The sequence below is a fragment of the Perognathus longimembris genome, chromosome 24 (genome assembly GCF_023159225.1).
Source record: "Perognathus longimembris pacificus isolate PPM17 chromosome 24, ASM2315922v1, whole genome shotgun sequence".
Lineage (NCBI taxonomy): Eukaryota > Metazoa > Chordata > Mammalia > Rodentia > Heteromyidae > Perognathus > Perognathus longimembris.
Genome location: NC_063184.1, coordinates 29,530,727 through 29,556,415, shown reverse-complemented (window position 1 = coordinate 29,556,415; position 25,689 = coordinate 29,530,727). Strand labels below are relative to the sequence as shown.

Sequence of the window (25,689 nt, the reverse complement as noted above, 5' to 3'; positions counted from 1 at the left end):
GTCATTTCAAGTATGATTTACACGCAAGTACTTTCTGCCCTGTCTTATGACAACTCTTAACGTTTCCAAAATGCACAAAACACTGTTCAGTGATTTAAAAACAAACACACAACAAAACACTTCAGCATCCTGAATGTTTCTGACGGATACTGGACTCAGAGAAGGGTTTCTAAACTGACATCTCAATGGGCAAATCAGACACAAAGCAATTGAGATATGTTTAGAGTCCCTTCTTTTCTGTGCAATAGTGCCAAGGATTTTCTTGCTCCCCCCTTGTGTGTGTGTTTGCACACGCGCATGCGTGTGCCAGTAACAGGGATTGAACTCAGGACCTTACATTCTCTCTCCGATTGCTTGCTCAGTTGGTGCTCTGCACTTGAGCCATGCCCCTAGTCTGAGATTTTGCCGGGAAGTTGGAGGCATAGTTTTAGAGACTTCATGCCTGAGTTGGGTTGCTTTCTCTTTTGACGCGGTGTTTCTCAACCTTGGGACTACCCATTGCTAGCACGGCGCTTGTACTGTGCACTCTAGGATGTTTAACAACATCCCTGGCCTCTACCCACTAGGTACCAACAGCACGACGAACCGCGTAACTTGAACAACTCCAAGAGGCTCCAGACGTGACTGACTGTTCTAGGGGAGGAGGAGAAACCCATCACCCTGGATGAATACCACTGCTCTGAAGTTTGGGCCACATTCTGGTTTTTAACTCAGGGAAAGAACACGTGAACACCGCCTCCAAGTCAAAGGAAGGAAGAAAGTCCCCTGGTGTTTGAGCATGGGCTCACCTCAGATTAATCACCAGCCCAGCCAGGCGCCTGGACTGGCGGGCCCGGGATGTGGAGTCAGGCTGACCTGGGGCACCCGCGCTTGCTTCCTGTGCCAGGAGGGCTCCCGCCCAGCCCAGTCCCCGCGCCTGGGGACTTCTCACCTAACAATGCTCAAATCAATCGTCTCTGCGGGCGCTTGGCTTTCACTCCCACCCACAGGCAAGTCTAGGACTTTATTCTTTCCTCTAGGCACACAATCATATTGGCTTGAGAATCGCTTCTTTCAATAACAGGACAGCTATTCATTTTTATCCCAAGAAAGTTATGCTGTTATTCCAAGAAGAAGAAGAAAAAAGATCAAGAGCATTGGAAGAAAAAAAAAGATGGGGGGCAGGTGTTCCCCTGAGCCTGGGATGGGTGGCTGGGTTGGGACTGTCCACCACAAACGCTTGCTGCTTCTTGTGTCATTTACCTATGTTTAAAACATGGAACTAATCATGTACACCATGTAAAGAGGGCCAAGTGTAGCTTGTGGTGGAGAAGCGTGGAAGGACATCTCTTCTGCTGTCTGAAAGCTCTGGACCTGGGGGTCTGGGAAACTGGAGACATGCTCTACTGCTCTGCTTGACAAGAGGAGTGGGGAAGCTCAAGTACCATCCTTCCTGCTCCATAGACAACGTCTCGTAGCCACCAAACAGCATTGCTTCATCTGTCAGTCATATGGTCATTCTACAATTCTGTGTGTGTGTGTGTGTGTGTGTGTGTGTGTGTGCTGGTACTGGGGCTTGAGCTCAGGGTCTCATACTCTTACTTGGCTTTGCTGATCAAGGTGGGTGGGTGCTCTACCACTGGAGCCAGACCTTTACTTCTTTTTTTTTGTCATTTAATTCAGTCCATTTTAATAAAGTATATAGTTTACAACTCAATTACTCATAAAAACTAGACCTTTACTTCTGATTTTTTTGCACACACGTCTCATGGGCTTTTCTGCCCAGGTTGACTTCGAACCACGATTCTCAGATCCCAGGCTCCCGAGTGGCTAGCATTCCAGGCGCGAACCACGGACGACTAGCTTTTACCATCGTTTATAAAAAATCTTGACTTTGCACTAAGTTCTGGGACAGATGACATGGAAGATGCAGAGCTAAGATACGGTCCGCGGCCTCCAGATCCACAATGAGGAAAGTATAGGAAATGCAATTGAAATCCGGTGTGTAGAGAGAAGGATGAGCAGGAAGCACAGCTGGCAAGTAGAACTGACTTCTCCCTCCACGGGTGAAGAGTGTCACATGATCTGGCTGAGAGAGGCCCAAGGTGCAGATGCAGAGCGCACGCGCGCTGAACTAAGGAGGCTGAGAGCTGGAGGACCTCACTTCAAAACCAGCTGGGGTAACCAGCTAAAAAGCAGGGCAGGAGGAATGGCTCAAGGGATAGGGCACCAGCTAAGAAAACAAGCTGAGCCAATGCGAGGGACTGGAGTTCCAATGCCAGCGCCGTAAAAAAGTTCACAAGCAAATACGCTTGAGTTGAGGGCAGGATCCGTGTGAAATCAATTTCTTTTTAAACACAAAACAAGGGGTGCTCTGTGTTGCCTTCACGAACTGTTCTGAGTCTGCAAGGAACAAGTTCAAACTTTAACGGTAATAGTAGTAAGCTAGTGGATGCCGAGAGTCTTCTTGAGGGGACACAAAGAACATTCTTTTCCATCAGATCAAAGCATTTGTGGTTTTACTCCTAGGTAGATTTTTGAAGCGGTCTTCGAATACCACAGCGACACCAAAAGCCTCTACAAATGCCACAGGTCCTGGGCTGAGATGATGTAATGGGGGGGTTGGGGGGGAGAGGGGAGGGGGGTATTTGCAAATGCTTCCAGACAGGCTGCAGAACCGGAACCCACAGCTGCACAGAAAGCTTTCGACTTGTTTACGGCGGGCCACAAGTCCAACTATGTCTGTCACACCTAACAGATGTTGCATTTAATTTCACTGAGGTCCCAATAAAATCCAAGGCTCCAAATCCTACAGTCACTGAGGCCGGGGAGCTGGGCTTTGCCAGCCTAGCAGACGGCACGGGGTCGTCCCTCTTTCTGCTGAGCTCGGAGGCCCCTGGCGTCCCGCGAAACCTCTCCTGATTGTCTTGTTTTCTTCTCATTTAATGATTTCACTAGACATTAGCTAAAGAGGTGTGTTTATACCAGAGGCGTCCATATGGGAACATTCCAAATGATCTTATATAAAAAAAAATTAACCTATTTTTCATGTAATGATTGCAATGTAGTTTTCTTGTCTCACATTAAAAAGGAAAAAGGGGGGGAAAGGGCCAATTAAAGTATCTGATCCAACCTTAGAGCTATTTAACATTATTACCCTTTGCCGTTTAATAAATCTAAGTCATGTCCACCTCTATGGCAATTAAGAGGTCTTTATAATCTAGGACGTGTGTGTGTGTGTGTGTGTGTGTGTGTGTGTGTGTGTGTGTGTAGTAGCTTTTAGGCAGAGTTCCTGAGGATTCAGTACAATTCCTGATGCCATAGAAAACTACTGAAAGTAAAGGACTATCTCTGCGATAAGCCAGGCCCTCCTTTATGTACAAATTATTAAGAGGAAGCCTTATAAAGCCCAACAAGAGGAAAGGACAAATAGAGTTTTATTTCACTAACTGAGAGTTTTGCCAAACTCTTATTGTCTACTCCAAGTTTTCAACCAACTTTCCATTTCTGGACACCTTAGTACATATAAATTAGTTTTAGATACTTTTCTTAGGTGGTGCTGCGACATATTGCTAATACATATGAGAAAGGTGTTAATATACACTAGTGGACAAGTATACCAACAGTTATTTTCAACAAACCATGTGAAATTAGACCCTTTTTCCTTTGCATTTCTTTCCTGTGGTTTTTACCCCTGATGTCACCATAACTGATTTTAGTACCCTGGATACTGTATATATGTATACTGGAACTAGGGAAGGGAGAGGGAATAGCGAAATGGAGAGACAAAGGATAAAAAGACAAACCAATGCAACAGCAATGCTTACAAAACTATATGGTGTAAACTGTACAACTCGGGGCTGGGGTGGGGGAGGGAAATGGAGAAGTGGGGGGAGGGGGGATGAGGGAGGAGGTAACAAATTGGATAGGAAATGTACTCACTGCCTTACGTATGAAACTGTAACCCCTCTGTAGATCATTTTGACAATAAAGAAATGAAAAAATATATACACCTATACTAACAGTGAGGGTACAAATAATACGGACTCACAGTGCCGAGAAGCAGCGTGCTCTGCCCCGTTGGCCAGTGCTGTTCCCGCAGGGAAGGGCTGTGGCCATGGTACAGAGTCTCAGCGCGCACCCCAAGGAAGCTGGAACCCTAGTAACAGAAGCATGTGGGGAGTAAGGCGCAGGCTGGGGGAGGAGGCAGGGTATGACCCGATCCAGCTCACGTCCATCCTCAGGGCATCAAGCCAGACTTGGGAAATAGTAGGAATTCAGTAAACAGTTGGATGAATGAATGAATGAGTGAATGAAGGAATACACAAAATAGAGTGATCTGGTCTTAGCCAGTTTTATGAAGTTTCAATTACCAATGGACCAAGAAGAAGCATAAGTACAACACACAGATACTTAAGGGAGGGTCGGGGGGTGGAACACAGTTGAAGACTTTTTATTATAGTATAATACTCTGTACTATTATAGTATATATATATATATATACACACACACACACACATATGTAGTTCTTATCATAGTGCATTGCCACAAACTATAATGGAATATTTAACATTCTACTTTGATAGTAGTTGCTATTGTTTTACTGTGTGTACTTTATAAATCCAGGTACGGTTCAGTACTTATCAATGATTTTGTGCATCCATTGGGGGTCCTGGGACACATCCTCTGTAGATAAGGGGGGGGGGCTACCATAAAACACAAAGAAGACCCCCTCTAAAAGAAACAGGAAGATAGGATAAGGAGTAGAGGAAGGCTGGCGTACAGGATTCATTGAATCCCCAAGAAATCTCTACGTATGTTTGCCCAAAGTCAAAGCCCTGATAGCCAACGATAAGTCTTCCTTGCTTTTTACGGGGAGCGGTGCCTGGAGCGGTGCCCAGAGCAGTACCCGGAGCGGGGGGACCCCGGGCTGAGGGGCGGGACCGCACGAGAAGGGACTGGCCCCTCTGGGCTCTCCATCCTCCACGGTTTTCCGAGGAACAGAGTGCGTGGATATCCTTATAATGTGCATTTGGCTTTGTTCCAACCTGCCTTTCCAAATGTTTTTTAAATCAACACTACTTAGGGGTAGTGCGGGTGACTCACTTTAATGTCCCTTCCTCTCTCTGGTTCCTGAGTCGTGGCCTCTTGGGGTGCAGGTGCGCAGGAGCAGAAATCAACAACCGGATGGAGGGAGGGGACCCTTCCATCTCAGAACCAGGCCGACAATCCACACTGGCTCTTACACGTGTGACTGACCCTTTAGCCCAAGGTTTCTCTACAGGAAGTCGGAAGAGTCAGGAAGAACTTTCTAGTAGAAACAACGCTTTTAGTGAGAAACTATTTTAAGCAAAAGGAGGACGGTATAAACAGGGTACAAAGGTGGGAGGTGTAGCTACAGGGGAGCCCCTTGCCTTACACGTGTGAGGCCCGGGGTTCTGTCCTCAGCAAGGTGAGAAAGGAACCGCCTCCACCCCAAGAAGTCCCTAAAAGAAACAAAAACAAAACAGGGTACAAAAGGAACTGGAAGCAGAAACCATTCATCCTGGTGGAATCACCTTCCTAGGCCCCAGTTTCCTTCTGGATGGCCCACAAGTCTTTGAAATAAAAGCAATCACTAACAACAACAAAAAGTATTGTGGATAAGTTGGCCATTGGCCCATTCATTGGCCCAATTGGCAGGAAGGGCCAAGGGAAGGGGCGTAGCGGTGTCCGAATACAGTGAACTGAGGTGATTTCACTCTCAGGATGGTCCCACAAATCAGTGCGATTTCACCTTTGGTCTACATTAGTCTCTGGGCCTGCAGGCCTTTCTCCATGGTGATTACAGAGGCTATTAGTTACCGTTGGCCTTGTACACGCAGACCACAGGAAGCCTCTAGAAGGCAGTCCCACGCATGACCTCTGCCCCCAAATAGCAGGATGTTTCTGGTAATCAAACCAGGAGAAGTGTGTGTCCTTTTGGGGAAAGGGTGGGCTTATGAGGATGTGGTTGGAAGTAAAGGAACCAATTCATAATTCATGCTCTAAGCGGTGACCTTCGCCACAAGATTCTGTACCTGAGATAAAATGCAAAGACCGTGAATCTATCCTTTCCCCTCCTCCACCTACCTCTCCAGCTGTGGAGATAAGCCATGAGCATATGGCAAGCAAGCCACAGGAAATCAGGAAATGCGCTTGAATCCAGCTGCGGTCCACATTTAGAAACAAGGAAGTAAATCAACCCAGAGCACAAACTCGGGATGGATTCAACGCAGGGGAAATAACACACGTGGCTGGAGCTGAGAGAAGGATCATGAGGAAGGAAGACAAAGATTCCTTCAGAAGGAACACGGCAGATGCACAGACGACGCCACCGTGAAACGGAGCGAGCTGTGCTCGGAGAAGAACAAGAGAAGCCACAGACAGGGCAGAAGCACCTGGCGAAGGGTTTCCACCTCGTCCAGGCTGTCCTCCATGCTCCCACGGAAACAGCCTCAGCACTCTGCCTCCAGGACGATCTTCCAGGGCTTCCGCGGGCCACGCTGGCCGGTACCCCCAGGTACTGAATCCAGGGGGTTCAGGTGGCCATTCAGCGGAGGACAGGCCGTTTAGCAACGAGGACTCGCCTTTCCAGAGGCTGGTCTGTCTACGATACCAGCACAGACCCAGACGGGCACAGGATTTAATTATGCATGCTCATCTTCCCCTTCCTTGACACGAATAAGTTAAAAGGTGAAAGGTTAATACGGTGATGAGGAGAAAAACTACGCTGCAAGGAGAGGGCTCTCACGATCTCATTGAAGAGAACAGGGTCCTGCTTCCCCTCCTCCCCAGGCCCCCGCCGTAGTCATCGCTAACCCCAAAGGCCGGGAGGAGAAGCCACGTGCCTGGAAGCACCTGAAACCGGGCGAGGTTCGAACCCGCCGCCCCGCAGGGAAACAGCTCAACCGTGTGTAGGACTGGTGACTCAATGGTGAGCACCCAGGAAAGCAGGGTTGTCCTCATGGGCTTGTTAGAGATGAGCGCGTTCACGTCGCTAAGACGTTGGTACCGGAGAGGGGCATGCTGACCCAACCTGAACGCTCCGCTCCTAGGTGTCACTCTTAGCTCCCTCCCTCCGCGTTCTACAGAAAGATCTGGGCCCCCTGCCCCCATCCTGGCCCTGCAATCCACCCCCACCCCCACCACACACACACACACACACGCACACACCCCTGCCTGGCCCCAAGTCCTGTGGCAGCCAAACAGAAAGGCATGTAGAATGAAGGCCCAGCCTGTGACATTCCTCGCGGACTTCTTGCCTGCTTTCTGGGAACGGCAGCCAATACAAATTTTCTCGGCTCTATTAACATATGCAGCTATGCGACAGGGAAATGATAATAAAACAAGAGCCCCTTTGAGTCTGCTCTTTCTGAATCCCTGGCCTCGGTGGTGTGGGAGGCAGAGGAAGGAAGCTGGCTAAGAAAGCAGCGAGGGTGGCCTCGGCAGGCAGCGAGGGAGGGCTGAGAGGGGAAGGCGGCTCAGGGAGAGGCGCTGGCCCTCAGCGGCCCGGGGTTCCTCTACACCCCTCTGTGGGGCAGGGGAGGGCGAAGCAACAGCCACTGCGGGGGATTTATAGAAAGTAACGGAGGGGGCTTACTGCCCAGAGATCCATGGTGGTGGGGCGGGGGGGGGGGGGGCAAGTAAGCAGGCCTGCTGGAAGCAAAAGGGCCATGATGCCTTCTCCCTCCATCCGGCTGACACGGACAGGATCGTACCACTGTTGAACATCTGGTGAGCTTAATACGATCGAGACCTTCAGGAAGAGATACCTCAGCATGCAGAAACATGCCATTTAAAAAAATATATATATATAATTAAAGGGATCAAATCTGGAAACTGAGATCTAAGGTTTGAAGGATCACAGTTCAAAGCTAGCCCGGTAGGACAGTCTGTAAGACTCCTATCGCCAATTATCCACCCAAAAGCCAGAGGTGGAGCTATGACTCATGGTGGAGTGTCAGTCTTCAGTGAAAATGCTCAGGGACAGTGCTCAGGCCCTGGGTTCAAGCCCCAGGATGGGCAAACACACACACACACACACACACACACACACACACACACACACACAAAAGTATCTATTCTTTATTTGTATATAATATACATTGATATGAATATCTGCTGTTTTCCTGGAGACTTCAAATGCTTTTTTAAAAAAAGCCTAATTCTTTATTTAGATGTAACTTCTCCAGTTATGGGGTATATTGGGCAGGTGTGCAGAGACACCTTACAGAAAGAGATGAAGTGATCGGATTGTTAGTGATAAGCTTGTTGCTGGTCACATTCAGTATACGTCACTTAGAAAATTGACATGCAAATATTCTGTCAGCTGAAATACAGAATACTACAACAAATATAGAAATCAGAGAGGTCGACTCTGCTTTACAAATATTATTCAGGAAATTAGGTTTCATGGACTTACACTCTCTGAAAAGCTAGTGCACTGTGCTAGCATAAGCAAAGGCAGTCTTTCCTTTTAATATTATACAAGTCTGCATTTTTATTTAATTTTGAGAACTATGGAAAAATCTGGTGGCACTCAAAAGCACAAAAGGAAAACTAAATTGCGCTATAAAGACTTTTTTTGTGCTGCAAATAATGCCATCAAGAAAGCGAAAAGACAACCAGCAAAGCGAGAGCGAGAGAGAGAAAACTTGCAAATCACACATCTGATAAGGGGCTTCTGTTCAAAATATATGAAGAACCTCTACAACTCTAGAACAAAAAGACAAGTAACCCAATTAACAAGTGGACAAAGAATTCAAACAGACGCTTCTTCAATGAAGATATATACAAGTGGCCAATAAGCACACGAGAATGTGGCATACGCCATGAGTCACTGGGGAAATGCAAATCAAAACCACAATGAAATTACTAGCTATACATAAAGACAGTTATAATAAAAAATGACTGACAGTAATAAAGCTTTGGTAAGGAGGAGGGGAGGCTGAAACCCTTGTTCACTGCTGGAGGGCAGATACAACAATGCAGCAGGTCTGAAGAATCATTTGTAACCTCTCCAAATACTTATCACACGGTTACCATTTGATCCATAGCCAAGATAATTAAAAATGTAAGTGCATGTACAGACGTGAGCATAAAGAAGATTCCTAAGAGCAAAAGTTGGGAGATTAAACCAAATGTCTTCACCGATGGTTGAGAAAGGATAAAGGAAATATCATTCGGTGATTTAAAAAAGACGAGCAGGAGAAACATGCTAAGTGAGAAAACCAGACATAAAAGACCATGATTTCATTCCTGTGAAGTGTCCAGAGCAGACAAATGTGTTGAAACAGCAGACAAGTGCAGTGGTTGCCTCTAACTGAGGTTGGGGTTAGAGAATGACTAGGGGGTAGAGAATTTCTTTGGGGGGAAAGGGGGGTAACACAAATATACTGGAATTAAATGTGACCATTGCATACCGTGAATATACTAAACATTACGGAACGACATGCTTTAAATGAGTCCATTTTATGGTACGTGAATTATATTTCAATAAAGGTGTTTTGTTTGTTTGCTGAGACAGTCTGTGTAACTCAAGATCCTCCTGCCGGCGCCAGCCAAATATTATAATCGTACATCACCATGCCAGCTGAATCAGTGTATGTTTTAAAAAATAGGATAGCAGTTAAAAGAGAAAAGCTAGTGGAGAAACCCTCTCTAAAGCATAATCTACAATATATAAATACTTAGTAGAATATTAATTCAATACATTTCTGTAACTACTTAAAAAAATATACTCCCCCCCCCCAAAAAAAAGGAATTTTCAAATTGCAGACTAAATTATGCCATTTTTTCCCCATGGTATGCTGTCGAATTCTCAGTACTGTGTATTTGACGGTGGGGGAAATAGAAAGTATTCATGAAGGAACAAAAACACCTTTCTACGGGTGCTTCTAAAGGACTCCTTAATTCTTCATGTAGATTTGCTAACATGACTGCTTACTTTAGCTCAGCGCAAGTTCTCCTTCCGGCATCTCTTGTGGCACGGGGAGTGGCAGTGGGAGGGGCGGAGGGGGGGGTCAGGTTACCAGGATGTGCTCTGGAGAGGGGCTCTGGGACTGGGAGCTCCCCCTCTTCTCCTTTCCAGGCTATGGAGGGCATCCTTTTACTCTGGAATGAGCTCCCTCCAGGATATACTTTCTCCCCACAGGCCCAAAAGCGATGGGGGTGGGAGGGATTATCAATCATGGACTGGAACCTTCAAAACTGTGAGCCAAAGCAACACTTGGATCTTTTGTGAGTTGATGATGGCGGGCCTTTGTGACAGTGACAGAAAGCAGACCAGATGACAACTTTCCATGAGTAAAACATCAACTACCTAGAACAGGGAAGACACTGTGCCCTGAGAAATGATTTAGCCGACCTCTCTGATTTATCTCAAGAACTTTAGGAGAGCTCCAGCATGGTGCTTGAGTATGCTGGGGTGGGGCAGGGGGTGGAACCTTTGTTTCTGCCCTAGAAAAATGCCAACACGGCTGACATTTCACGAACACATACGTAAGCAGCATAATCTGAGAGTCTGGATTCCAAATCCCCAATAGTTCAAATCCTGGGCCTGCTCAGATTCCTAGACAAGAGCCACCAATTCTAATTTACTTTTCTCCCCAGAACCAGGCAAGGATAAATAAATATAAACCACAAACAAATATAAATGCATGTGGCGAACACAGAAATAACGAGACCATAAACCTTACTTCTAATTTGAGTCTCATTTGAAGTTTTATTTCCACATGTTGGGAAATTTGAAATGCTGAAGTTTTCATTAATGTTTCTGAATCATTCCAGCTTTCCAGCTATTTATGGCTGGATAGTTCCTAATCGTTTTAATGATTTTATTTTTCTGTTAGCATATATCAATTCACAGGGGCGAGTTTCATTATGACATTTACACACATACATGCCCTATATGTCAAGCAAAATTACCCCCTCTATCACTTTCAATTCCAACAGGTTTCATTGTTCAATTTTCGTTTGTGCATATAAATCACTGAAGACTATATTAATTTCTACTCTACCTCCCAAATCCTGTAGGCACAACCTCGCCAGCAGCCTATTCTACTTTCTTGTCATCACTTTTTTAGCATGTATTAATTATACCAGGGCATTTGACCATGTTATCAGATGTACATGTATACTTTAATCTTTTAAAAAACTGAAATTGAATTAAGAAAAATGTACTAATACATTAAAAAAACATGAAAACTGTAGGTGTCAGTAGGTAACACGTGATGTTTGGAAACTATGTACATCGCAGAATGTTTAAATCAGGTTGAACATATTCTTTGTCTCAAATGTCTGCCATTTGTTTATGGTGAAGACTTTCAAAATCCTTTACCCCATTTTGAAACGTGCCGCTCAAGAGTGCTATCTACAGTTCCTCTGCTGTGCAGTAGTAGTGCGAACTTCTTGGTGCTCCATCATTAACTTCGTCTTCCATTTTCCCAGGAAGACTCCGGTAGCCCCCATGCTGGTTCCCAATTTCTATTGGATTGGAAATTTAGAAAACATTTTTTTTTTTTCTGTTCATCATAGGGCTTGAACTGTGGGCCTGGGCTGTCCCTGAACTCTTCAGCTCAAGGCTAGCGCTCTACCACTTAAGCCACAGTGCCACTTCCGGTTTTCTGGTGGCTAATTGGAGATAAGAGTCTCACAGACTTTCTTGCCCCGTCTGGGTTTGAACCACGATCCTCAGATCTCAGCTTCCTGAGAAGCTAGGATGACAGGGGTGAGCCACCAGGCGCCCGGCTGGATTGGAATTTTTATCCCGTCCTTCCAGTTTTGTCCATGGATTGGGATTGTTATCCCCTCTTTCCAGTTTTGTCCAACTATGTATGCTACATTTTACATAGTCATTCCTTTGGAAATATGTGAACTCCCCCAAGAGAGGGAAAGACATTTCTTTCTCTCTCTTCTCTTAAACCACATGGATAAAATGTTATTTTCAGCATGACATCACACCTATGACAACACATCTAGCCCCTAAGTGTACAAGGTGACCAGACACTGCAAAATGCAAAGGTCATCACACAACGGTGTTGGGAAACCTTTGGACTCTGAGGTCTAGGCCTCCTTGAATGAAGGCCTCTGGGCACGGTCTTTGGCAGCCACACGCTCTGCAGAGCAGTCTGACGATTTTGGCTGCCTTGTGTCACACAACAACAGAGTCCCAGACATCCAGTGCTTTCCTCCGAGTGCCTTGCTTTCTTTATAGTAATCAACTCATGGGCCCCGCTGTCAGAGATTCAACTTCCCAATTAACAACTGGAAATGGAGCCTAAACCACAGGCAGGAAGAAAAGCCAGATTTTCCCAAACACAGAGCTAATGAAAAAGTGAGCCCAGTTTCTAACTTAATTGTGTTTTGTTCCTACACAACATAAAGGTCAATTTAGAAAACAATGTACTTACAGAGGTTTATTTATATAGAAAGGCTTTATGGGACACTTGATCAAACCATATGGCAAATATCCTTCCTCCTCAAATTAAACTAAGTTCATTTCAAACTGGAAATTAAGCAAACAAAATTGCTGACTATCTAGGCGCTGGTGGCTCACGCCTATAATCCTAGCTAGTGAAGAGGCTGAGATCTGAGGACTGCAGTTCAAAGCCAGCCAGGGCAGGAAAGTCCCAGATTCTTATCTCCAATTAACTACCAGAAAACTGGAAGTAGAGTTGTGGCTCAAATGGTAGAGTGCTAGCCTTGAGCAAAAGAACTCAGGGATAATGCCCAGGCCTTGAGTTCCAACCCCACAAGCACCACCACCACCAGCAAAATGGTTGACTAGTTTCCTCTTAATGTAACGAGAAAGAAAAAGGCGTCAAGTATAGGTCAGAGCTTCAGTTATCTGAATGAAATAACATTCTACACCTTAGCAATTCCTTGTACCATAAGAAACATGGGACAATTCAGGTCCCAGCTCTGCCATACCACTTTGCACAGTTACCACCAGTCAACTGTGTTCTGAAAACACTAAAGAAAAAAAGTCTAGACATAAACTCTTTATAAGTTCCAAGCTACTTTTATCCCAATACTGTTATAATTCTTCCATCCTGTTAGATATTGCTAATCTCTTATGGGGCCTGGCTTGAAAATCCAGCTTTAGCATATGTCTGATTAGGAAAAAAGCACAGTGTCCATGGAATTTGGAGCTCCGTACTGCTTCAGCGTCCGCCAGACATCTGGGACTGGATATTTCCCAAGAGTAAGAAAGATCACAGGAAGTGGAGGGGTGTAGCTCGAGGGGCAGAGTACCAGCCCCGAGTGGAAAAAGCCAAGTGAGAGCGCAAGGCCCTGAGTTGAAGCCCCAGCACCAGCAAAAGGGAGAGAGGAGGGGAGAAAGGAAGGAAGGAGGGAGGGAGGCGGGGAGCGAGGGAGGAAAGGTCACTGGTTTTTGCACCCAACACTACCTGACCAAAGACTACCCCAGAATGACAGGACTTTATTAAGGAAAAGAAGCAAGGCAGGTGCAAGGAGACTCTGCCACAGGCCAGGGTGAACGTGGAACAGCTCTGCCCCACTGCACTAGCGGCACGGGAAGGAATTATCAGTGTCACTGAGTAGGATGGGCATGGTCACGTGAAAGGGGGAGCGGAAAGACACTGAGGGGTCCTGGACACTTAATGAAGGGCGAATGCTTTTTGATGCGTGGGAATGAAAGACATGTGTTTTTAAAGACATGGGCCTGTTTCGAGGATTGACAGCATCGTCTCCACAGCAGAACCAAGTTGCATAGGTGCAAACCACCCCAATGGATTCCTGTAGCCTCCCCATTCCTGCATTTAATAAGGCTGGGATTACATTTAGATACTAGTGAAGAATTACTCACTCCTCTAAACAACTGCTTAATTGTTGTAATATTCCATGAGAAGATGTGGTATCCTTAAGCTCTTTTATCGCTGCTCTGCTGGTAATTACTTCAAAAATCATCTCAACTGCTTTCAAAGTTCACAAAGTGTATTGAGATAGTCCTTAAAGAATATGATATGAACCTATTACTGTTGCGACTACAGCATCTTCAGGGCAGGGAGCATGTTTTCTTGACCTGCGTCTCCTGCACACAGAATGCTGGTGGGTTATTTTTAAGGGCAAAAATATGGTTGTCAGTCTTCAAACAAGTTTTTGTTTCCACATCATAAAGCAGGGGTGGATGCCCTTTGGAAATATAAACCATAGCATCCATTCAGCTATTGTTGAAGCCCAGAGCAAAGGCGCTCAGTAAAAGTCATCACACATTTAAGAAGAGTCACTGATATCCACACACATCATAGAGGTCCACGCTGGCATTTCTACTCGAAGGATCTCACTGTCACCTGGGCAAGGATGTCTTACTTCAGTCTCTCAAATCACATCACCCAAAAGGATTACGATGAAATCTTTTGTGAAATCTCATTTTTACATATGTATGTATACCTATAGTACACATAGGCATATACAACGTATGCATATACATATACACACACAGATATTGGTATTCTCCTTGCCTTTTCTGCTCACAGTCGTGAGTGAATTCTGAAATAGCAATGTTACACACTAAAGCCTCACCACTGGAGGGAAACAGGAATCACTGTGGAGTAAAGAAGAGGTCAAAGTCACTGCGAAGGGAAAGTTAATGCTACGGAGAAGCAGAGCTCTGGAACTACCAGATTGGTCAACAAAACAGCAGAATGATTCTTCTACACCACTGAGGTATTCTGACGCAAGAGGGAGGACACCACACACCCTTCAAGCATACCAATCTCTGCTGGCTTGAACATCACTGTTTCTAAAGCTCCTCGCTTTCGGCAATCAGTAGGATCTGAGTAAGACCTCCATTGAGTAGGAGAAGCTGACCCCTCGTTGCAAAGTTGGGGAAAATGGGGTTATCCTAAGGATGCTTTCTGTATCTCTAACGAGTCACGTTCTTCTCAGCTTCCAGTGTGCTTCTGGTTAACATCAAAGACAAGAATTTTTAACCCCACCAACTGGCAAACTCAGGAATTTCAACTGTTCTGACAGGATGATGCCAAGTAAATCACCATTAATTTCTTACTTTCCAACCTACTAGCCAACCAGAAACACAGCCAGAACTACCGATGAAATTACAGATCACAGAGGAGTCCTGCTAATCTATTCCTTGCTTTCATCCTCCAAGCACAGCAAGTTCCAAACTTAAAAACAGCTTTCAATTCATATTAGCATTTTAAATACAGGTTCTAAAAATTACCTTTAGGAGGCAGAGAACCAAGGATGGAATATGACTTGACAAGCATTATTATTAATACTACAGATTTCCTCTGCATGTTCTGAAAGTCATTCCCTGGCATTGAAAAGACACTGCATCTTCTACCTGTGGTAAAAGTGATGGGACAGATAGGAGATTGGGTAGAAGGAAATCTATCACCCATTTTTTCCTACATTTGATCCTAACAGGTTAACTATTAGGAAATTCTCTGTCCTTAAAATCTCTTCTTGCTACTCTATTAATAGTTGCTTGAAGAGTCATCTCAACTGCTTAGGAAGTGAAGACAAATATTTTCAAATGATCCTTAAAAACTATAGTACAGCTGGGTGCTAGTGGCTTATGCCTACAGTCCTCGCTACCCGAGAGGCTGAAAATAGGACAGCAGTCCCAGGCCAGTCTGGACAGAAAAGCATAGTGTCTCAATAGTGGGAAGTTGGACACGGTGGTGGGCACCTGCCATGCCAGCTACAATGGGCAGAATGTAGTATAGCCTAGGCAGGAAGCAGGACCCTATCTCAAAAATAATCAATGAAACAGGCTCAAGAGTAAAACACCATTTGGCAATCCAAAAAACAAAACAAAGCAAAGAACACAATGTAGGTACACATACACACACACACATACACACACGGTCCTCTCTTAGAAAACAGGTATTTTGAGCAGCTGCTAGAAGTGCTGCTACAAATGTCCTTAGAACTCATTTTCAAGTTGGATCGTCTTGAGATCAACAGTGGTTTCCAACCATTTGCAGTAAATAGGAAAACATGGCCGTACTTAGTAAGAAATGTCCACTGATAGAAAGGAACAAATTCCTAATGCACAGCCTAGGAATGTCAGCCAAGCACCCTGACCATTCCCGGAGTTCACCACAATACTGTGGCATCTCATATCAGGTTAATTATATAACCCAGGCAGGAAGCCATCCAGCCCATTAACGGGTGACGTGACCAGAATGTGCATATTTTCGAATCAATCAGGTACCTGAGAGTTTCATGAGAAGTTCAGAGGCAGCTTGGACCGGCTCGTCCCTCTGGATCACGCTTCCCTTCCCTTCCTGGCCCTTCAGCGTCTCCTCTGAGACACCTGCAGTCGCCACTTCAGACTCCGGGCTGAACACGTAGCCGGATCGAGGCAAGGGGGTGTTGAGGGGCTCCTCTTCCGTGGGTTCCTCTTTCACTTTAAAATTGAGATTCATGGGCTCCTTCTGATTTGCAGCTGTCAAAAGGGGAAAAAGGAGTTATACAGACATTTATGTGAGAGTGTGTGTGCGTGTGTGTAAAAGGCCACTCCCTATACTGAAGCATGGAATGTACAATCACCTGGTGCTAACAGCTGGAGGGACCACACTATGACCAAAATAGGCCAGGCCCTGAGCACATCGTTGTATTTTTGTGCAGTGCACTCTGTGAGCCCCAGACTTGGGAGGGTGTGGGCTTCGGAATATTTTCAACTTAGAATATCTGAAGGAGTGCCGTCTCATCAAAGCCGGCACGTTGGCTTTGGTTTCCCTAAACTGTCTTCTTTCCTGCAAATGTAGGGCCGCCCCCAACCCATGGCCATTCTCTTTACCTTCCTCGATTATAGGATTACAGTTCAAGCAATTGGATAAAAGCATGTATCAGAGGCGATACCCAGAGCCAAAGCCTGGGGTGGATGTTCAGGGGAGGGTGGAGCACGAGTGAAGTGGGAAATCACAGGCTTGCATCGTAGTACGAGCGGACCCTGAGCTGCCCACAGACGCACAGGTACCGGCACTGCGTTGCTTCTCCAGGGTACCATACATACGTCTATGCCTGCGTCCCAAGACATCCTCACACCCAAGACAGGTTCCGGAATTGTTGTCTGCTTTTTTAAGGAAAGATATTATTCTGGAATACTTTTAGATGAACAGAGAACTTATAAGATGGTTCCGAGAGCTTTGCACAGCTTTCTTCCTTGCCCCTCATGACCTACACCCTCAAAGTAAACAACCCACATAGTCACTGTATGTTTCTCAGAACTGAGAACTTCAGTGACCTAAACTCCAGATTCTGCCTCCATCGTTCTTCTTTCCAAAGAGCATTCTACTAGTCATGGTAGAACAACTAGAGTATCTGTCTATTACACCTGTGTGTCTTTGATTCTTTGGGGAAGAATAATTCAAAGTGAACAGTTACACATGTTAAAATTGCTTCTGCCGTGTATATTTTGTTTAAAAACATTCTGAGACTGGGAAAGAGATAAAAAATAACAAGTCGCTAGAAACAGATCCCGATTTCCAGAGAGGGTAGCCATCAGGCGGACACACAATTCGTGTAGCAGCTTTGAGGAGTGCATGCTACATGAGACTTAGGAGAGAAAGATGGTTAGCATTTTTAGCACAACCTAGATTTAACAAAACTTCAAAAAGATTTAAAAAAATATCCAGGCTGTATGTATGTTACTGGATTATGTAAACTTGCAAGGCACTGTGCACCGTGTACCTGGTCTTCATTCTGACTATGCCAAGAGTGGCATAAAACTGCAATGGACTGAGGAAGTGAAACCCAAGCTAATGACAGAGCAGATAAACATGTGGGAAACACTCATTTGCCCAAGTTTTAATTTCTCAACCATTTGGATCTAAATAGGAGCTGCAAAAAAAAATTAGAGAGATGAAGATTAGCTTGCTTGCTTTCAAGTAGGAAAAAAATGTTTTCACTGAGAAATATGAAAAGCTACATTTTATAATTAAGATGATCAAATAATTGCCATCTCTTTAATTATCCTACTTTAAAAGCACCCATCTGTGCAGGGAAAGGTGGAAGGAGAGACGCTTGCTTTGGTGGGGGAGACGGCGAAGAGAAAAGTAACAAGTCTTCCCGACGCACACGGCTCTGCGCACAGATGGGCTGGGCTCGGAAAGGGCATCGGCAGCACCTGCCCTGACTTCTGTCTGTGTATCTTAGGGCTGCCAGACGCTCTATCTGCAATGCCACGAGGAAGCCCCGCTCATCGAGAGGCCTCGTCTCTCGCTGTTTGTTCCAGACGTTTGAGGAGCAGAGCCGCCTTGATGCTAGGTACGGACATCTGCAAGTGCATACACTTTAAGGAGTTGCACTGTCATTTAAAGGCATCGGACCCATTTCTACAAGGATGCATAGGCGACGTGACTCCAGATAGAGACCCCTGGGGGAGACAGGTGGGGTGCAGATGGGACAGTGTGATTCTGGCATTCGTGAACTGTCAAAGAGCCCTTTATACAGTCAGGTGGCATGGGGCTCCGGGGGGATTCCCACCAGGCTTCCTCTCCCCCAAGGCTTGATCCACCTAACTCCCTTAAAGACCATTCTTTGTCTTAATACTAGTGCACACGACTGATATTTGAATAGTTAGTTACCTGGGGCTCTGGCTACACCATCAACTACCTCAAGATGAGTATACTTAGTGTTTTAATTTTACAGGTGAAAACCCCCCCACAAAAATCCCTAGAAGTGAATAGACTAACCCGATCCCACCTCAAACCACCACCACCAAAACCCACACACAGAAGTCAGACACAGAGCCACTCAGACTCTGTTACCAGCTCGGTTACCTTTAAGAAGGGAACTAACGTAAGCAAGTGCATCATGGGAAATGGAAAAATCAGGCAACTGGAAACTGAGTGACAGGCGTAAACTAAGTACTGGTGAGAAAGGGAAGGTAGGTGTCACCTTCAGGGAAGGGACATTTGGTGGCAGAAGGGAGATGAAAGAGAGGGAAAAGATGGCGGCACGAATGCTTTTGTACTGTCCCATCACACCCCCCTGCAGAAGCACAAGGACATCTGTCTTGCTCTTTAGAGTCTGGCAGTGTGGCAAATGCTGATCTGTTCCGTGAAAAAGGAAAGCCGCTGGGCATTATTGCATTTCCTACCTCACCCTAAACAAAGCCAGACTCTGAACACCTGAAAGAGACCACAGAGCGATGATGTTCCATGCTCTGAGGAACCCTAGGGTATGCTCCCGGGATTCCAACATGTTTGTCCCGAATTTAAATCTGTAAGATTACCTGTTACATGAGCATTTGAGTTTTAAGATGCACATCGTCAGTTGCAGTCTCCATAAGAGGGTCAACTCACTGGAGAGCACTAATGTGCTAACTTAGGCCAGCAAGTTGATTCAGTTTTGTGTAACCCTTACGATGCATTGACTCCTGCTTTCAAAGGAGTATTAGACTTCTAGTTGTCTGTCATTAATAAAATAAATGGTTTACTTAGCTCTGGTCTTAAAAAAAAAAAATCTAGGCCCGAGCAGGCATGTCCACACAAAAGTGCAGCATGACAGCAACGTGAGAACCTATAGCATACCTCCTATCAGTTTCTAAACCCCAGCACCACTGCCAACCAGACTGGATTATATCCTGGGAGGGGCTGTCCTAGCTTCTACCTGCCAGCTGGTAGTAGTGTCCTACTAGTTGCAAGGACCCTCCTCCATATATTACCAACTGTCCCCTGGCAATGCCTGTCTTCAGTGAAAATGTCAGGGCAGGTTCTAGAGTACATGCTCTGAGGAAACTTCTGCCTGGGGCTAGTAGACCAAAGTAGACAGACGATGACGTGTGGCCAGTGTCACAAATCACTTACAGAACACATAGCACATACTGTCTCATGAGAGCTCACCTGGATTAACTTGTCTGACCCTCACCACGACTCCTTTCAGGTAGATCCTAATGTTGTTTCCACATGGCCAGAGAAGAATAAAATATCTAAATTCAGGAAGTAAGTTTCCCAACGAGTAGTTCACTGAGAAATAACCACGCCATTCACATAGAATGGTGGGTGGTTTTAGTGTACCTTGTAAGTTCCCAATGTGACTGGCCTGTCCTAAGGAATGAAGGCTATTGCTGAGTGTTGCTGATTCTGAAGCGGAAGTTTTATAGAATTATACTCTTCTTTCAAGCATCTGAATAAATCTAATTAAATGGACCATGAGATTACAAGACCAGTTGTTAAAAATTGGCTCCCATTTTCCATAACTTCGCTGCATTCAGCAGTACTCCCTTTATTGTTCTGTCTTCTTTTGTCTTGTATTTTTTTTAAAGACAAAATCTTGCTATGTAGCCCAGGCTGGCCTTAAACTCTAAAATCTCTAATCCTCAACCTCATGAGTGTTAGGATTACAGGTGTGCCACCACCAGCCCAAGCTTGGTACCAAACAGTATTTTTTGAAAGTGAAATCAGCAAAATAAATTTAGAAATATACTGGACACTGCTAAAAAGGTGTCCATACCCTATAATACCAGGGGTAACTAGTTTCCTAATTGTTTAGATTTTTAACTAAACATAATAAACGTAAATTTTAAAGCAAAATCTCTTTTATATGGCTTATATCTTGAGACTTCACATAAGATTTTTCTTGAACACAAATGGACCTAATGTTTAAAAAAGCCAAGAAAATGAACAAACCATTACTGTTTGATAGTCTCCTTATTTTATAGTAAAAAAACACAGGAGCCAGAAATGATACACCCTTTGTAAAAAATCACACATTCATTAATGATCGGAACAAAATCAGAAGCTGGGCACCGGTGGCTCACACCTGTAATCCTAGCTACTCAAGAAGCCAAGATCTGAGGACTGAGGTTTGAATCCAGCCTGGGCAGGAAAGTCCATGGGACTCCAATAAACTACCCCTCCCCTAACAAACAACAAAAAAAGCCAATGTGGAGCTGTAGCTCAAGTGGTAGAGCACAAGCCTTAAGCACAAAGAAGCTCAGGGACAGCATCCAGGCCCTGAGTTCAAGTCCCAAGATGGGCACAAAACCACAACAAAACAGAATCAGAGCTTAACTCTACAGACCACAAGCCAGGGCCGTTACGTCTCTTCAAATTGTCTTGACAATGTCATGTAAGTGCACATGAAGATACACTTGAGGTGAAAAAAAACAAGCCTTCTGAGACCATAAGAAAGGTCTTGACGAAAAAAACAAAGCCTTCTGAAACCACAAGAAAGGCCATAACTTATTAATAAAATAAGTTAACTACAGCTGAATATTCCTCTCAAATGTTAAGGATCCCATATGCAGATGCAATGTGTAAAAACATGCTCCAAATAGTTTTACAGCATACTCTTTAATTTGCCTTTAATCATGTTGGAATAGTGAAAATTTTAACCCTCTCTTCTTTCCCAATCATCTCCACCTGGGTGAAACCCTGGCTAGACTCTGGGATGTGCCAAAGTTCCCGGATCACAGTTCCCACGGTGGACCCTGAGGCCAAAGGTGAGAAGAGCCCTGCGAGAGAAGAGTCAAGTGTAAACCCCGGAGAGTGGAGCCTCGAGCACTTTAAATGAATAAATAAACTCCTTCCCCACACGGCACTACTGAAACCCACACATAATGAGCAAAAGTAGCCATCTGCAGTTATCCACTTAACAGACAGGACAGCTCCCTTGTCAACAGCAGGAAAGACAAGTCCTGGAAAAACCTATCAAACCCCCGAGTCCATGTGAAAGAAAAGCTGTGTTTTAAATTCATGCTATTAACACATTGGAAGAATGAAATCACAGTTAGCAACAGGGTTGTTTGCATGGCGACGAGAAGAAAGAAAAGAGAACCTAAAGGTTGGACAGCATTCTCTCCAATGCTCCAACTCTGACAGCTCCTTGGGCCCGTCACCCTTGTCGCTTAAATTAATATGTGGTATTCCGGATCCGTTGCACACCATTTCTGCCACTGTGGATCACCCCGGGAGTCTGAGGAGCTTAGGGGAGGGGGAGGAGAGCACAAGCAACAGCCACGGTGATTCCCCTCCCAGAGTGTGACCCCCCTCCTGCAGGGAGACTAGGGTTCCCAAGAAGAGGAAGACAGAAGATAATGGAACTCCAGACGCCACGCAACTAGAACCCAAGAAGGTGACGAAGGGTGCATGGGCTGGTGACAGCTGTCCACGATGTTGTTCCTGCGAGAGCCTGTGGTAGGAGGCCTTGGAGGAAGAATGGGCAGCCACGTTTTGGAAACTGGGGGCTGGGGAGGGGGTGTGGGCTGAGGCAGCTGGCCGGGAAGGGGGGGGGGTGTTGCCTAAGTATGAGGTGAAGACTACAAGTGCAAGGAGAGATGATAAACATAGTTTGAAGGCACACACACACACAATGTAACCAGATTAGGGACTAAAAGCACATGCAGTCGAAATGATGCCATGGTTTGAAGCCAAGGAAAATAAACAGTGAAGCAGACGGAGGTCAAAAGACAGTTCACACAACTGAGAAATAAAAATTAGGTAATAGCTAATTAAGTGGTCATGAGCCAAGCCTTTGCAATTAGACGGAGCTGACTCTTTGCTCCGTGTCTTGCAGCGGAAGCCTTTGAGAGGCTCGGCTTCCTCATCTATAAAACAGGTTTACTATCACTGACTGTGTGTCACATGATCGTGAGGGGCAAGGGCCTGACTTGCAGCAGACACGCAGCTTTCCGAGGGCTCTTACACTTAGGTAGGAGACAGAAGTGGGAGCCACCGCGACGGTAGCAGATAGAAGAAGATACACGCCAGTGAGAAGGAAGACATGACTGAGCTTTTACAAAAACAAGAGACCTCCATATATTTTCCCCAGGGTGTATCCCACACAGTAAGGTAAGAAAGAACTGGATTCCAGTTATCACCCACCACCAGTTATTTAGTCCAAGATGTGGATTCCTCTTCTACACGCTGTTGTCACAGGATTGATACACAATGTACCCCGCGAAGCCTCACGGGGAGCTGGCCTTCCTGTGACTACTCAGACTGAACACTCCCGAGAAGCCTAAAGTAACAATGCAACTTCTAGTACTCGGTCTACAATCACAATGGGCTGTGATTGCCCTTCTAGACTCTTCCTTACAAATGGGCCTTCTTCCATGTAAAAGCCATCTTTGTGCTCTTCATACCCAGGCACATCTTCAGTGTGCCTGTTCTCTTGTGTCCTTGCTTTCCTTGGGACTGGAACTCACAGGCCACGTGACTAACAGTACTCCTCTGAGCACTTGTTGAGGGGGGGAAGCTTCTATGTGTAGATTGCCTGAATGCCCTTTTGAAACCCTGGGGGTTTGCTGAACTTGGTGGATCTATGAGACAGAGGGAGAGAGAGAGAGAGAGAGACAGAGAGAGAGAGAGAGCGAGAGAGAGAGCGCGAGAGAGAAGAGCTTGGCTCTCTGTGTGGCTCAGTGGGGTCACCTGTCTAACATTCTAGGGCTTCTGATTTGGATCCCTTGCACCACAAATAGTAACAACAACAACAATTACTATAAGAATGCAACTTCTAAAGACTTCTGCCACACATTCATACATTTGGAGAAGGGCTTCATGTTGTGCAAGTCTATCACAAATAAGAAGGCCAAAGAATGGAGCCAACTTGCTGATTGGCTTCTGGAAACGAGCTCTAGTCCAGCTACTTACCAGCCGTATGAACTTGCGCGAGACCCTTAACCTCTCTCTGTCTCTTAAATTCCTCCTGTGCATGATGGGAACGGTATCGTATGGCTCATAATTACACAGCACGGAGTAAGCACTCTATTCAAAATAGAGATGACGGCGTCATGAGCCAGGAGCACACAGTCTCTATCCATGCACATTTCGACACCAGTGTGTGCAGCTCCAGGCTCTGCTGATGGTCCCATCTGCCCTCTGCGACATAAAACAACCTCGAGAAGGAACAAGTCATGAGAAGCAGGAAAGAGCTCCTCTCTCTCTCTCTTGCATGTGATTCACCAAGTTCAATAAACCCCACGGTTTCAAAAGGGCACTCAGGCAATCTATGCCTGGAAGCTCCTCCACCCGCCTCAAACAGGTGCTCAGAGGAGACACGTTCGTCACGTGGTCTGTGAGTTCCCAGCACAAGGCAAACAAGAGAGCAACCACCTGCGTCTGGGTACGAAGAGCACAATGGTGGCTTTTACCTGGAGGAAGGCCCATCACAGGCCCTGTGCAAAAAGTGATGACTCAGCCCCGTGAGCATCTCCCAGGCCTCCTTCCCCAACAGGGAAGCTGCCATTGACACGGGAGTCTCACCGTACCGCCAGATGCGCAGTGGAGGAAAGGAGCAGAAGAAAGGCCTCTGGGAAACTACCAGATAGATACAAGTGCTTTTGCCTTCCTCCCTTCATTTACACACGAAAACCTTTGCCCTTTCACAGCAGAGCCACTAATAAACCAGGAGCAAATTACACATTGCTGTGAGGCTGAAAGCAAGTGCTTGCTTTAAAAGGTCCATCTCTCCTCGTGCAGATTATTTCTGTCTCCATTTTATGAAATTAATATGATGTGGGAGACAGTACAAGGTTGGTGTGGTTTTTTTTTCCTCCAGTTTCCAAATTTAAAAGAGTTGAAGTAACTTATATTTTTTATTTTGGAAACCAGGGACAAAAAAGATATTCCCTGCCAACAACTGAGGTGCCAAGTTTCTGTCAACTGTTTGGTTATAATTTGGAGAGCTAGAATTGAATGTTATGTCTTAAAAGGCATCGTCTGCAGAAGGAGAGAGGAGGTCAGGCCGTCACAGGCAACTTAGACTCAAGTTTTGAGAGCCGATGCTGCCAGCTTCCTTGATGGTCCTCCGTGGAGTCTAAAGATTTTGAACTGGGCTAGGCGCTGGTGGCTCATGGGAGGCTGAGATCTGAGCACAGTTCAAAGCCAACCCAGGCAGGAAAATCCCTGAGACTCTTCTCCAATACGCTGCCAAAAAAGCTAGAAGAGCAGCTGTAGCTCAAGTAGTAGAGAGAGAGAGCACTGACCAAAAGAAGCTCAGGGGCAGCGCCCCGACTCAGTTCGAGTCCCAGGCCTGGCACCCCCACCCCCAAATTGGAACTAGGCAAAAATCTCTTGTCATAAGGTATTGTGAACAAAAATCCACGGCGTTCTGCTCCCTGTGGAAAGCCTCAGCTCCATCTCTCACCCCTCTTTAGGGTTCGGGATGGAACACAAGGAGGAGAGCTATACTCAGAAAATGCTGGGCTCTACTGGCAAAACACTGTGTGCCCAGTACCAAGTTTCTACTCCACATCAGAGGTCCTCAGTCCTGACTGCAGGTTAGAACCATCTGAGAATTGTAAAGAAAATATCATTGTCTGGGGCTTATCCCAGACCAATTAATTAAATCATTATTTCTAGGCCCTGACATTTTGCAAAAAACTCCCCAGACAAGCCCGCCGTGCGGCAGAGGACATGAAGAACGGCTGTTGGCACGGGAGACAGGCCAGGTTCAGCCAAATCTGGAGCTTTCCATAATTGGGGAAGCGCCCTCTCCTCAGCAACCTCGAGTCATGTGGCCCCGAATGGCTTCTCTGTCACACAATGATTTGAAGCCATCTTCTGGCTTCTTCCAGGAAAGAACCGTGAAAACAGCAGGGCTCCAGCTCTCGGAAGGCCTGCTTCCCAGGTCAAAACCCTGAGCACAGTCTAGAACAGTCTCTTTCCTATCAAGCCTGAGGGACAGCAGTAAGCGCCGCTCTGTATTCTTCCCTGAATCTTCCAGGATGTTGGGCCTGAGGGGGTGGTT

General features: G+C 45.7%; 1 protein-coding gene across 6 annotated transcripts in view; it reads right to left on the bottom strand.

Annotated features, from left to right (window-relative positions):
• Nucleotides 1–25,689, bottom strand: part of Znf827 (zinc finger protein 827) — a 166,117-nt gene that overhangs the window by 89,185 nt on the left and 51,243 nt on the right. For all 6 annotated transcript variants that reach the window (XM_048333774.1, XM_048333769.1, XM_048333772.1 and 3 more), the window contains exon 5: nucleotides 16,205–16,438. In XM_048333774.1, the coding sequence (XP_048189731.1) occupies nucleotides 16,205–16,438 (234 nt within the window). The remainder of the gene's footprint in view (nucleotides 1–16,204; nucleotides 16,439–25,689) is intronic.